The 14434-nt window shown below is 40.4% G+C and overlaps 1 protein-coding gene across 1 annotated transcript; it reads right to left on the reverse strand.

Annotated features, from left to right (window-relative positions):
- Positions 1 to 905: 905 nt before the first annotated feature.
- Positions 906 to 5329, reverse strand: LOC130642049 (uncharacterized). The gene is made up of 2 exons (XM_057449117.1): positions 3605 to 5329; positions 906 to 2403 (listed from the first exon to the last, which is right to left on the reverse strand). Exons 1-2 carry the CDS (start codon positions 3666 to 3668, stop codon positions 1220 to 1222), a joined length of 1248 nt encoding a protein of 415 aa, XP_057305100.1. The 5' UTR covers positions 3669 to 5329; the 3' UTR covers positions 906 to 1219.
- Positions 5330 to 14434: the final 9105 nt, after the last annotated feature.

A 14434-nucleotide genomic window follows, 5' to 3' on the forward strand; every position in this document is an offset into this window, starting at 1 on the left:
ATTTGTCGAGGATTCAAAACCCTTATGCTGTTAAATGAGCATATGAAATGTCAATGTAAATCTTCATAGTTATTTTTACTGAAGAAAACAATAATGCACCCTAATTTTACGCGTTCTTATTTTTCTTTATATTTTTCCTCCATTAAATAAATCTACATGGCCAAATAGACCAACCTTGGGGGAAAGAATTCGTATTTCTGTTTCTATATGTGTATTTTTATTTCTTTCTCCAAGGGTAAAAAAAGTTGCTTTTAAGTTACACAATAATAATTCATAAAAAAAACAATCGGTAGAAATATTCGTAAATAAAAATTCGTCAGCCTAAAATTTGGTCACCAAGAGAAAAAATTGGCGACTTATTTCATTTTAATAGGGTATTTCGTTGTGCTAGCGTGTTAAAGCATTCGACCAAACTCAACGCGTAGAGCGAGTAGCAATTTTTTACCCTTTCCGCTGCAGAGCATGAGTCATTTGACGCTTTTGTCCATGGTGCCAAATGTTCAAGTTTGTAGACCAACAAAATCACGTTTTTAACTTACTCTTTCTACAGTCATTGTTCTCCACTTCCGCCCTGTTGGCTTCCTGTCATTATATAAATTATATAATAACAAAGCGCATACTCATCACTCATCGATGCTACCGATGCAGCAGCTTGATATTTTATTTAATTTTAATTTTAGTTTTTATGGTGCTGGATGTGAGAAAACGAACATCTTAGGTCACCATCATGTCCAGCTTTTTTTTTGGATCAGGTAGCAGAGCAGTACTTATCATGTGTACAGTTACTGCATCCAACACATTTCCTAGCAAAGATCTTAAATCAAAGAACTTGGGGAAAATAGAGACAGGTATGATTCCAAGCGAGACGTTAATTTATTGTTTTATTAATTTAATTTTATGTTCATATTTACACATTGTCTCGCTTTGAGTAAAATTTCTTCGGGTTATAAAGTCAGTCGTTTATATTGAAGTAACGAATTTGCATGTTTTTATATAAGCGCCATCAATACAGATGTTTAGTTTCTTACGACAATAAGCATATGCCAAAAATCTAAATGTTTGATACAGCGTTCGTTCGAATGGAGGAATGTGGTGTTCGTACCGTGCTTGCTATTAAAAGTGTTACGTAGTGTACTATATGAAGTGTTTATATGTCCGTACATTACCATTTGTCCACTAGTTGCCACAGATAGAATAGTTAAAACTTCAGTAATAATAATTAACTATGATTACTTCTCTGATTTTGTTTAGTAGAGTTTGATTCAATAGAACGTTTGGCATTGTTATATAATGACTTGTATGCAGAATCAACTTTCTTTGATGACTCCAACGTTTCTAAGCCATCTTTAGCAAGGTTTTCCCTCAGTTCATTATCAGCTTCAAGGTAAGCTTTTAAAGATGAAAAATTACTTCCTATACCGGGCGTTGATTTATCAGCAGTTGTGCTATCTGCGTTCTCTTTTGTTTCTTGCTCACTTGCAACTTCTTGTTGTTGTTGTAGTTGTTGTCCAGTATTTTGTGTTTCGCTTGCCTCGGAATTATCTCCTGTTGTTACAGTTATTGAGCTGGGTAAAGAAGGAGAGGTGTCGGCAACACTTGTTATGGATGATACTGCACCAAATGTCCTATCTTCTAAATCTTCGGGAAGACCAGTTAATGGATTTAAATTGTTTTGTTTTTTTGGTGCAGAATGAAACAATAAATTATTTTGTCTCTGCAAAGGCAATCTGTGTTGAGCCAGTTTATTATGTGTCACACTGATTCTAGAAAGTCTTCTTGCATTCGCGTGTTGTTGTGAAGTTAAAGCTCCTATTGCTACTCCTCTAGCAAAAGGTTCAAACTTTCCTCTGGACGCGAATGCAGCAACACTTCCAGGCAAACCTCTAGATAAACCACCGGCCACGTTCTGAGCAATGTTAGCTGTAATGGCTGCGCTATCTAAAGCGTTCAACGGCACTTTAAAGTTACGTGTATGACCCGGAAAACGTGAATATGACCCGTGCTTTAGAAATCGTGGTATTCCCACATCTTGAATCATTGGTATGGACGCCGGATGCCTTGCTACGATTTCTTCTTTAGTGGCATGTTGTTGTATCGGATTGCTTGGAGTTAAACCATTTGGAGTGTTAGTATTAACTCCTAAAATTGACGAAGAAAACCTATCTCTTCCTTGGTAAGCCATCAATTCATTATTATGAAGAGATGTATCTGTCACCGGTGTTCCAAAGAAGTCATCATTTATTTTGTTCATAACAAAGCGGGGATCAGCTAACGGATCATTTATTCCACGCCGTACAGTGTCTTCCAAATCGACCAATGGATTTGCCCCCTTGATTGCTTGTTGATGATCTTGCACTTCAATGACGTACTTTTTCTGGTTTCTATGGTGATGCGGACGGCCATCTATATGCAATGACACAAAATGTGAAAAGTATATTTTAACACATGGAAATAGTGCATGTCTATATTCGGAGGATTTTTTTTCTCTTCAAAACATTTAGACAAAAATCTCTATTATAAGGCTGTTTCCGTCGCCAACATAAAAATTATTGGTTTCAAACGAAACAACAAAAGTCTCCGCAAATATATTAAATATACTAAAAAGAAAAAAATTACATTTGGTTCTGATGTCTAATTAAATTTTGACGTGCTGATTGTGATAAAAAAATCTAACCTTTCTTGTTCGGTAAAACAATTAACCTCATACGTCTATTTAGGGGGTCCTCAATGCCGAAACTTTCTACAATTGTTGAGTACGCTTTAAGTAAGAACCTAATCAAAAAATTGCTGATATCAACATTTTTGTCGACGATATCATCAAATTTGCAGGAATTTGGAATTTGGAAGTTTCAATTTGATTTTGTAAAATATTTGTATAATAGTGATGTATTTAGTCTCATTAAATAATCAATGTACACTAAGACCATGTTTTCATTGTATCGGAAAGGTTTCGTGTCACGTGACGAATAGGCCTTCTATTATTTCAAAACTGATACGTCTTGTATCGGATAAGTCCTTATTTTGTTATTCTGTACATTTTCTATTGTGACGTAAATAAGTATATGTTTACAAAAGGCTATATGGAAACAGTGCTGTTTGTATGTGTTTCCATTGTACTGGATTATAAATTGATCCGGCGCAAAAACCTATCCGATACAATGGACACATGGTCAAGATTTTACACTATTTCACCATGGCAACGCTTCCGCATATTCCACCCCAAAAATCTCGAAACTCAAAACTAAATCAAATTTAGGGAAAGTACCAAAACCTCAAGGTGTAACTATAAAAAACGACGCCTGGAAGCTATTCACTTTTATTTTCTTCCAAGGTCAATTTTAATTGTCGCGATAAATGTTTCTTCACATGAAGGTATTATTAGGACTTTCTACGAATATATGTCAATCAGAAATTATTCTTCGTGCGAAGAAACATACTGAAAAGGTACCTCACTTCACCTAGCTCCCGCCTTTTTTTTGCCTACCACGCAATTGTTAAAGCTAATAGGGCTTACCGCGAAAAATGTAAACATTTAAAAAGGTCTATGGACATGTCATCGAGAACATGGGGTGTTACAACTAAAGCAAGATGAAAATACACTAACCTGTTTTTATTATATAAACAATAAAAATCAAGAAAAATAAACAAATTGCTTTGCCATCCATCATCACTGTGAAAAATTAGTTTTTGTATTTAGCAACACCATGACAATTTTGTGAATGTTTTTATTTTCACAGCAGCAAAAACATTTGCTCAGTTGTATGAAGACTTTCATGCCGAATGTGAACCGAGAAGAAACTTTACCACCTGCTCACTTTGTTTTACTTCATTGAACACCATTGCTTGCGTTGATTTTGTTTTAAAAATTGTTCAAAATCGCCTTCTTCAGTTTCGCTTATTTTGCTTTCATTGTAGTCTAGTTAACCACGCTTTCTTTAAAGATTTTGAAATAAGTTGCTCAGATACGAAAGCTTAGACGCAAACGAATGTGTTCAAGCATAATTGTTTCTCAAAGCAAACTCTGAATTAAAATCAAACACTCGGCTAATTAAGCCGTATCTTACCCCTTTAAATAATAGGGAAATTAATCATGCTTGTTCAGGTGAGTGGAACAATTCTAGCTCAATACATTAGAAGAAGAAAGGATTTTCTGGTAATGATCACGTGAGTAAAGAACAATAGAAGTTGTAAATTAAAAAGCGCGATATTCTGATTGCAAAAATTCGTTTGTAACCCAGCTTAATTGGTAAAAAAAGTTATGCTCGAAGGCTACTTTTTTTTAAAGATTTCCAAAGAGATTTCTTTAAAACATCAAAATTTCAGCTGAGGTTGTTATTAACGCCTTCTCAGCTTTAAATTGTTTTTTACAGAGAGGGAAATATACGGACAAATTCACGAATGATGATGAATATATTTTAGGATTGCAAAACAAAAATCGTGTTAAAGTTTTGTGAAATGCATACACCCGAAATGCTATAACACGGTATGCGCTTGTAAGATATTGTGCACATATACCAGAACACTCTACGTTGATGTGTGGCACGGTTGACTTGCACTCATGCGGTTAACCTAATGTTCAATGGCGGCAGTGCAGCATGGTCTCCCTGAAATAAAACGCTCAATCTGATGTTCAATGCTTAATCATTGATGACTTAACTACGCGTTTCGACGCCAGGTTAAAATATTATTTATTTCATTTGAGAAAGTAAGCTTATGCTCACAGAGTGCAGCAATTGCCAAGCTAGGATTTACTACTTTTTACTTCAACAATTTTTTAAGCTGCTTACTTCACTTAGTTACACATGATGCTAATGGCAAAAAGTTTTACCACTAAATTCTAGTTTTTTCACTATATGTTAAATTTCTAAATGGCCTGCGTTTAAATTTTACCCCTTTTTTGCATACCATCCTTTTTATTCAAGAAACTAGTTAATGGCTCCATAGTAATAACCGTCTGACTGTGTTCAAAATGGCTGCGTGTAGGTATATTTAGGGGAGATCAATACATTTTGCTAAAGGCCGAAATCACACATCTTATCATTTTGCATACAGAAAACGGGTATATCCATAATGATAAGAAAGAGCCAGAACAACGGGAGTTTACCTTAACAAAAACTCGCATTTAGACTCGCGTTTTTTAAATAGGCACCCCCGCCCAGCTCTTACAAACACATGGTACTCCGCAGTAGCTTTTGCTTGAGTATTGCCAAAACTGCGCGTGTGGATGAAAGAGTCAATCGAACGGATACGATAAATGATTTTTCCATCAAAGGGACTAAACCGATGACGGGAGACCTTTTTGTTTCCGGAATGGTGATGGAGGAGGGGGACAATAACAAAATTTTTTTAGCATACCGATGTTGTGAGACTATTTAGGAATGGTTCAGTTGTGTGTTTATTGCAGTTTATTTCTTCATTTTTAGACTGCACCCATTACTACGTTATTAACAAAAATCCAAAGTTTCATAATTCAAAAGAGCTATTAGAATCTTTTAAATCCTTCTAGGTAAAAGACATTCTGTGCAATACAATAACAGTCCTAATAAATTTCTTGTGATATATCTACAGCGTTTGTTTTTTTGCTAAGTAAATTTTGATAGGCATGCTGTACATCACTCTTTCTATTTAAACTTATATTACAAATTAGTCGATAAGGCCCGTGGAAAAATCCACTTAGACAGGATAACAGAGAAAAACAACCGTCATTTAAATTTTACTGACGTCAGCAGAGACCTGTGAGAACACAAATTTTTTTTTCAGAAATGTGTATACTTGTTGCCTTCATCGTATAGATCTTAAAACGCTGATGAAAAAAATGTATAGGATTATGTAATTTTGACAAACGGTTGCAGAGATATTAGGGTTTTAAGGTTTTTTGATGACGTCATCAACCCGTCCATTCCGAAACGGAGTCGGGTACCCAAGTTTGGGAAACTTATCCAAATTGGTCCCAGGTAGTCCCTAGTTACCCACGTCAGTTATTTCCACCCGTTTCCAAGTTATTAAGCCTTAATTTTTGAGTGCAATGCAATGGCTTCCCTAATCTTAATAAACTTTTCCTTGACGTCAATATTGCTCTAACGTCAAAGTTTGCTAATTTACAGAACAAATTTATAGACGATGTTTTATAGACTTTATCAAAAAAATTTTATCCACTTTAGAGATAGGAAAATACCAATGTTAGGACAGACCCCCTTAGCAGTTTCCTATCCCACGTCAATTTATAGATCATCCACGTCAAATCAACGATAGAGGAGTCCATAAAATCCATGTGCACTTTACCACTTTACGTTAAATAAGCGGGCATGCTCTATAATATCTGCCCAAAACCCCCTCCCCAGCCGTGTCCCCTCATCCCCGTCCCATGGGTCCCTACCCACCCTCATCTGTCGTCTCCTATAATTTATAGTGATATGTGCCTATAATGTCCTCTAGCCAGTGTGGTAATACCATCTTCCATAATTATACGCTTATCATCATCAGCATTGAGAGCGAGTTTATTTGTTTTTATGGTATGAACATCATGCTTAATCGATCGAAAGGTCATCTGTTCCCTGTAAACATTTTCACCCTCCAACAAGCATCTCCTATAGTCATCGAAACCTATTGTCTTCCTCGCCACACATTTCTTGACCCCCTTGCACCTCTTATCCTCCCTACCACATAGCTGTTTGTAGGCATAATTCTTAGCCCTAAGAGCGATAAATTCGGTCATTACCTTACCACCCAACTCATCCTTCATCAGACCAATGATCTTTTTATTCAAACCTAATGGTAGAGGTCTACCATCTTTCTTATCGTACCCCGAAGTGTCAAATCTCAAAGCCACATCGTCGGCGATATCTTTGTAAAAGTCGTCGGTTTTGATATGATAAACGAATGAATCTGTATCCATGTAGCAAAGCTTTACATCCACACCATATTTTGGTCTCATGTAATCATAGTGGAACTCATACATAACTATCTTGGACAAGTCGAGAATTGCCAGCCCCAGGTAGATTGGCTTGTTTAGTTTGATCTTGATCTTTGACATCTCTATGCCCATCAGTGTTTCCGAGAACCACGTGCTACCCTTGAAGTTGGGCTTCATCACCATTTTCTCATAATTCTTTTGGTTGGTGGCCAAACGTATATCCTTCTGCCTTCGCTGATTCTCCATTGTCTTCCCAAAGACCGAATTATTCATCAGCTTGAAAAAGTCCTTTTCGAAGTCATTAGTTGATTTGGTACGCAAATCAGTGTTGAAATCTATGTACGACTTCAACCACGCACTCTGATCAAATCTCAAGACCCTATGAACCTTCTCAAGAACAAGACCATGCTTCAACGCTTGATCAAGCGCACGGATATGAGTGATATATTTCTTCTTGTCTGAAAGACACGGTGTCAGCTTCTCGACGCCATTAATGATCTTCCTCTCGGGCATGAAAGGAAGGTCGTTATGAGAATCATGAAGCTCCCGTGGATAGCTAACATCAACCTCAAGGATGTACCCCTTTTCACCGTTTTCCACAGCTAATTGTGAAATCAGTTCGGGTGTAAAATCAGAAACCACGTCATCAACCCACTCAAACCCTCCGGTCGGCATCTTCTGAATCATGGCCCAGCCGTACAAATTATTTGCATCTAGGTATTGGAGATAGCTATTCATCTCCTTACTCTCAGATGTGTTGGCTTTGGTGGTATATTGTTTTTCCTCTTTCGGTACAGACGGTCCCCAACATACCTTTTCATAAAAACCCATGATCTTATCCTTCACGGTTCTGTAAGCTTTACTAGTTTTCACCTTGATGACCCTAGGTACATGTTTCATCAACCAGTACCTCAATTCAATCAATTTTCTTTTTACAAAAGGCACGGTTTTAGCCATTTCCTGCTGCTCAAATAAATCCATGCAATTCCCATCCGATATGTTGTACTCGTCCCCCATATACTTATTGTTGGCCTTGGCGTAGCGGTGGACAGCCTGACACAATCCACCCCTAATACCACTCTCAATGAACATGACCATCTCCGTATCCGACAATAAATCTAGACTAACCTTGGTCTTTTTCAAACACGCCCTCCAGGCTAATCCCGGAGCAGTGTAAAAGTGAGCCGGGTCTAGATCGTAGTTTCTCAAGCATGTTTCTCTGAATGTCTCAAACACATCACTCAGAAGCAGAACATCCGTCTTGAGATAGATATCATGATAAACGCCCATATTTTCAACTTTCATGTCCTTCCACACCTTCTGGGCATGCGCATAATCGGCATCGCTGATACCATTCATGTTCAGCTTGCCGTAGAAATCATCCTTTGACGGGAGCTCAGTTTCATTAAACCTATCGAATGAGTTAACATACTCATATGGGTATACACCCTTCCTTCTCATTATGTTGAATTCGTCACCATTGAAGAATTTTCTAAGGTTTTTGCATTGATCATCTGATAGGTTGTCAGCCAGGGAGCTTAGGCCGCTTGACATAAATCTAAATGAGTCTATGAATCTCAGTTGTATCTTTCTGTCCTTAGTCTCCCCATTTTTGTTAGTGTATTCACCAACCTTAACATCCGTAGAGAAAGAGATATATTTCTCCTTATTCTCCGCGATTACACCCATACCATCTTCTCCGTACTTCCTAGCAAGCTCCTTAATGAATAAATGCGCATCGTAGCCACTCAGATTGTGGAAGACAACCGGAATATAATTAGGAACCTTGTAACGGAGATTACATTTCTGATGGGCAGCCCCACGAAATTTACCGGTGAAATGGCAGTGATCCCTAACCTTGATGTCATCCTTGTCATCCTTGTCATCAAATTCTTCCATGCAAATGTGGCACACCCTGGCTCTCTTGAAACTGTCACGCTCCTCATCCGTCAGTGGATCCATTGCTTTCTGAGGAAACATGTTATATAACCTTTTCGCCTCAGAAACTACATGATCTACAAAGCGCGGAACACAGTCCTCACCGCGGTAAAGATTCAGAGGGTCCGGCACTTCACCATGAGCATATTTACTATAACAACAGAATCCGGTGGGAACATGTTTACCAACTTTCTCGGTGGATGATCCGCATTTTCTCTCATCTTCTGGCAACTCTTTTGTAAAAGCTTCGAAATCGGCATACATGATGAATGGGGCTTTGAGCTGAAACTTACCATCGGTGAAGGTTAGGGTGCTACCCTCCTTAGGGAGTTGAATCTTAGCGGCATCGTTATTCTTGCAATACTCAAAGTGCTCATCCCTTTTCTGTTCGCTTGGAAAACCAGAGAGACAATTCAAGCAATAATGCTCTCTATGTCCATCCTTCGAGTTAACCTTGCTCAGTACACCGCTCAAGTTCTTAACAGCAATGTAGTGCTTCTTATCACCCTCACACAGCAAAAACAAAACAACCGTCTCCTTACGGTCAAGATGCTTCGACTTGCGACACATGTAGATACCTTCTCCCTCATCCTTTGTCAAAACATGCACAGCGACATCGGGGTTCCTTCTCTCAAACAAATCTATCTTGTTTAGCGCCATTGGGAAAGTTAGACCATCCCAATTATACTTATCATGCTTCTTAAGGATTGAGATTCGTTCAGGGTGATTATCGATCTTATCATGATTGAGAGCAGCGATAATAGCCCATCTGAAACATTTATCATCATCCTCGTTATGAGGGTTAATCACAGATCGCTTTCCACTGAAATTCTTGGGTAGCGGCAAGTAAGAACTACCTCTGGTTAATTTCAGTTTATGAAAGTCCACATGCATATGCAAGATTTTATCAATTGTAAATCCGCTAGCTGGCAGCGCGGGGTTTTCAATCTGCTCGATTATCTTATTACGCATCCGATCGAAAACATCGGAAATGTCATCGTGGGCGTGCAGTATCTCCATATAGCTATTGAAAGCTTTATCTACATGTACACACGGGGCTTCGGTCGAGCTGGTGTCCTCCCTTACCCACTTCACCCACAAGGTCGCCTGGGTCTTCAGCGACTTCTTCTGCCTGAGCACGTCACTCATCAACCTATTTACGACGTGCTCGACCTTTTCGAGAAAGACCCTGACATTCTTCCCACCATCCGAGTTTATTTTGAAACGTTTGTATGAACCTACAAAAGCTTCTTCAATGGGGGTTTAGGGGTTTTCCTCCTCCTCCTCTTCCTCCTCCTCCTCCTCCTCCACCTCTTCCTCTTCCTCTTCCTCTCCACTGCCCTTTTTATACAAACCCATGATCTTATCCTTCATGGTTTTGAAAGCTTTGCTCGCTTTCTCCTTAATAGCCTTAGGTACATGATTTATTAACCAGTCTCTCCATTCGATCAACTTGCTTTTCAAATCCATGTCTTGTTGGCTAGTGCCTGGTCTCGGCACGGGTACGGGTCTGGTGGGTCTCGGCACGGGTACGGGTCTGGTGGGTCTCGGTGCTGGTATGGGTGCTGATACCGGTCTTGGCACCGGTACGGGTCTGGTGGGTCTCGGCACGGGTACGGGTCTGGTGGGTCTCGGCACGGGTACGGGTGCTGACACAGTAGTGGGTGTCAATAATTCGATCAGATCGGCCTTTCTGAGCCTTGATTAGCCACGTAGGCCGCGTTCTCTAGCGAGAGCTCTTAATTCAACAACTGTATTTCTCGAAGTCATGCTTGGTTATGATATACGATTTATGAACCTTTAAGATGGTTTTTTATAATCGTGAAACTAAAGATTCATAAAATTTGTTACTTGGCTATGATATACGATTTTGTAATCTTTAAGCCATTTTTATAAATCGTTAACCGGGGTGGAGGGTCGTGAGTGTCCTAGTTTGTGGGGCAACCACCCGGGGTTGCGAACCTTTAAGATGTTTTATAAATCGTTAACCGGGGTGGAGGATCGTGAGGGGCTTCGTTCGCAAGACAACCACCCGACACCATGGCGGTAAAACGCGGTTTATGATACTGACATCGCTCCAACATGGGTACCCACCCATCGACACCTCGGGATTTTTGTTACCCGTCCGAGTAACAAAGGCCGGGAATTCGCGTTCAATATTGTCTAATGACAAAATCTATTGGTGCCCGACATATGGGACATTTATCCCTCCTATTCTCCAATTTATATGCACATGATAGACAGCAGCAAAAATGCCCCGCTCTACCATGAACAATGGTTGCTGTCTTTCGTTTAGAAAGACAAATGATACATCTATCATCTTCATCAATGTCATCGGCGTCCTCATCATCATCAACCTCAAGCTGCGCCGGTATCGGTCCAGGTGCCGGTAGCGGTCTTGGCACTGATACATTTGGTCTCATCACGGGTCCTGAAAATTCGGTCACTTCGAGATCCAGCATCCCTATGACGAGCGGTAAAGTCATATCGGGATATCTTGCGGGTACTGTTGATAACAGTAATTCGATAAGCTCAGCCCTTCTGAGCCGCGAGTATCCACGTAGGCCAAGGTACCTCGCTCTGGCTCTTAAATCAGGGACCGTGAAAAGATCAAAGTCATCAATATATTCTCTACTGTGTATCAAATCGAGAACGATTCCTGAAGACATGCTTGGCTATGATATACGATTTTGTAATCTTTAAGCCATTTTTATAAATCGTAAACCGAGGTCGCGAGGATCGTGAGGGGCTTCGTTCGCAAGACAACCACCTGGGGTTGCGCTGCTCCATGGTGGTAAAACGCGGTTTATGATACCGACATCGCTCCACCATGGATCGTTTCCCGGAGTGTAAATGTGGGTGGGTACCCCCCCAGGGAAAAAAATCAGGACCTCCGAGGTCGCGAGGATCGTGAGGGACTTCGTTCGCAAGACAACCACCTGGGGTTGCGCTGCTCCATGGTGGTAAAACGCGGTTTATGATACCGACATCGCTCCACCATGGATGGTTTCCCGGAGTGTAAATGTGGGTGGGTACCCCCCCAGGGAAAAAAATCAGGACCTCCGAGGTCGCGAGGATCGTGAGGGGCTTCGTTCGCAAGACAACCACCCGACCCCATGGCGGTAAAACGCGGTTTATGATACTGACATCGCTCCACCATGGGTACCCACCCATTGGCACCTCGAGGGTCGTGACCGGTACACCATGGGTACCCACCCACCAACACCTTGAGGGCCATGACCGGTTAGACCATGGGTACCCACCCACCAACATTTGTTACTCGTCTGAGTAACAAAAAAAAATACCCAATCACTTGGATCTTTTGTCGTTATAACGTTTTTGAGCTTTTAGATATGCCTCCCTGTTTTTCGACCTCCACCTTGAACAGTATCCATACCATTCCTTCTTGGTATCCAGATCGATGGTGTAGGATGGGTCGAGATCATTCTTCTCAATCACCTCAACCAGTTTAGCCTTTCTCATACCCACGATATACTTAATTCCGCGGGATTTGGCAACCTCTCGCAACTCTCTCAGTTTCATCAATTTATAATCCGGTGTGGTATCCATGTCTGACATATTAATATATTATATGAAAAACTTTAAGCACTTTTATCGTACCACATCATAACACAAAAAGGAGATAAATAAAGGTGTGCATAAATAAAACATGTCAAAACTTCAAGAGACTTACTATCAACCTCAAAATTTATGGAAAGGACAAAAGGCTGTTCAGAATTTAAGAGTATTCGGCTTCGGGCCAAAGGAGATTAAGAAGTGGCTATCAAAACAAGCATTTTGGCAAGTACATTTACCCGCCCCAAAACATGTTGAAAGACCACATTATGAAGTTACCACCCCTAATGATTTACATCAATTCGATTTATTGTACATGCCCGGTGACATACTGTATGGTAATAAATATAAGTACATTTTGTCGGGAATCGATGCTGCTTCCAGATACAAGGTAGCCCGACCTTTGAGGACTAAGAAAGCCAAAGAGGTTGCCGCTATGATTGAAGACATCTACAAGGCAGGACCATTAACTTATCCGAAAACTTTCCAATGTGATAACGGTTCAGAATTCAAGGCAGATGTATCAAAGCTGTTGGAGAAGCATAAGGTTGAAATTAAAAGAGCGACTACAAAATATAAGCATACGCACACAGCTTTTGTTGAGGCGTTGAACAAGATACTTGCGGAAAATTTATTCAAAATACAAGATGCTCAAGAACTGAATGATTCGGAAAAGGTATCATCTACATGGGTTAAGCATCTGTATAAACTGATTGATAGGCTAAACGATACAAAGACGCAGATGATTGATATGAAGCCAAAAGATGCTATTTTAATGAAAGAGGTGCCTCTGGTTAATCAAGAGAGCTATCCACCTGAAGTAGAATTACCTAAGGATGGCCTGTATAGATATCTACTACAACCTGGTGAAGAGCATGATGATGGGCGGAGACGGGCAACCGATAGAATATGGTCGAAAAACACATATAGATTGCGTGAGGTAATAGCGCAACCTGGTAACCGTGTAATGTACTATGTTCAAGACGGACCCGGACGGGCTTTTGTAAAAGAGGAATTGATGTTAATACCTGAAGATACAGATTTACCTCCTGATTATGTGCAAGGTTGGTGAAAAGGGGGGCGATATCTTTACCTGTTTCTGGTAAAGATGATTGTGCCGAGGATCGCGCAGGGCGGTCGGCAGATAGGGCCGCTATGGCTCAGTCTTGGGGGGACGATCGCGCCGCATAATGTCACAAACCGCCTTAATATTAATTTTTATCGTACCACACGAAATATGCGAGCGGTGTACATGCGCACATCACTAACCTTGATTTACGGTCCTTCTGAGGCTTTGAACCTGGTCCATTAGACTTTTTGGTTGCGAGTTTCGCTCTCCATCTTTCTGTCGGTTTTCGTCATCTTGTCCAGAGCTTCGTAGTATATACCGCTCAGGGTTTGAAATTCAATGTGACTAATGTCATCATTATTCAGAGCCCGCGAGACGGAGTTTTCAAACACGGCGATGTCGGACGTTGCCACATCATATAATTTCATGACCTTGTCAAGTTTGCTCCGATATCTTTTAATCAGAGCCATGACGGAGCCCGTGAAAATGGTTCCGGACAGTGCTACGGCTCCCAATCCCACGGAAGCGGGGATTCCGATGAGCGTGGCACCGGTTACCACCGAACCTATGCCCGAAGCGACGGTTAGGGCCGTGGCGCTGGCATTTAAAAGCACCAGTCTGTGTAGCGTCTTGTTATATTTCTCATATTTTGTATTGAACTTATCACGTAATTTCCTAAGCTCCCCAAGTTGAGAGTTCACGGTATTAGTATTAAACTTGTCCTGCTCGCTCGAATACTCGGGAGCCGTGGGTAGCTTCGGATAAATCTCTGCCATTTGGTTACTACAAAGAAAAAAACTTTACTCTAAATAACCTATATCCAGTTTATCCAGATCCTTGAGAGTTCTATGATACGTATCACACAAATTCTCAAAATCGGCTCTACAGATCCGAGTGTGCCAGAGTAGCGTTTTATCGAAAACATCGATGGCATTTTG

The sequence above is a fragment of the Hydractinia symbiolongicarpus genome, chromosome 4, assembly GCF_029227915.1.
Source record: "Hydractinia symbiolongicarpus strain clone_291-10 chromosome 4, HSymV2.1, whole genome shotgun sequence".
Taxonomy (NCBI): Eukaryota; Metazoa; Cnidaria; class Hydrozoa; order Anthoathecata; family Hydractiniidae; genus Hydractinia; species Hydractinia symbiolongicarpus.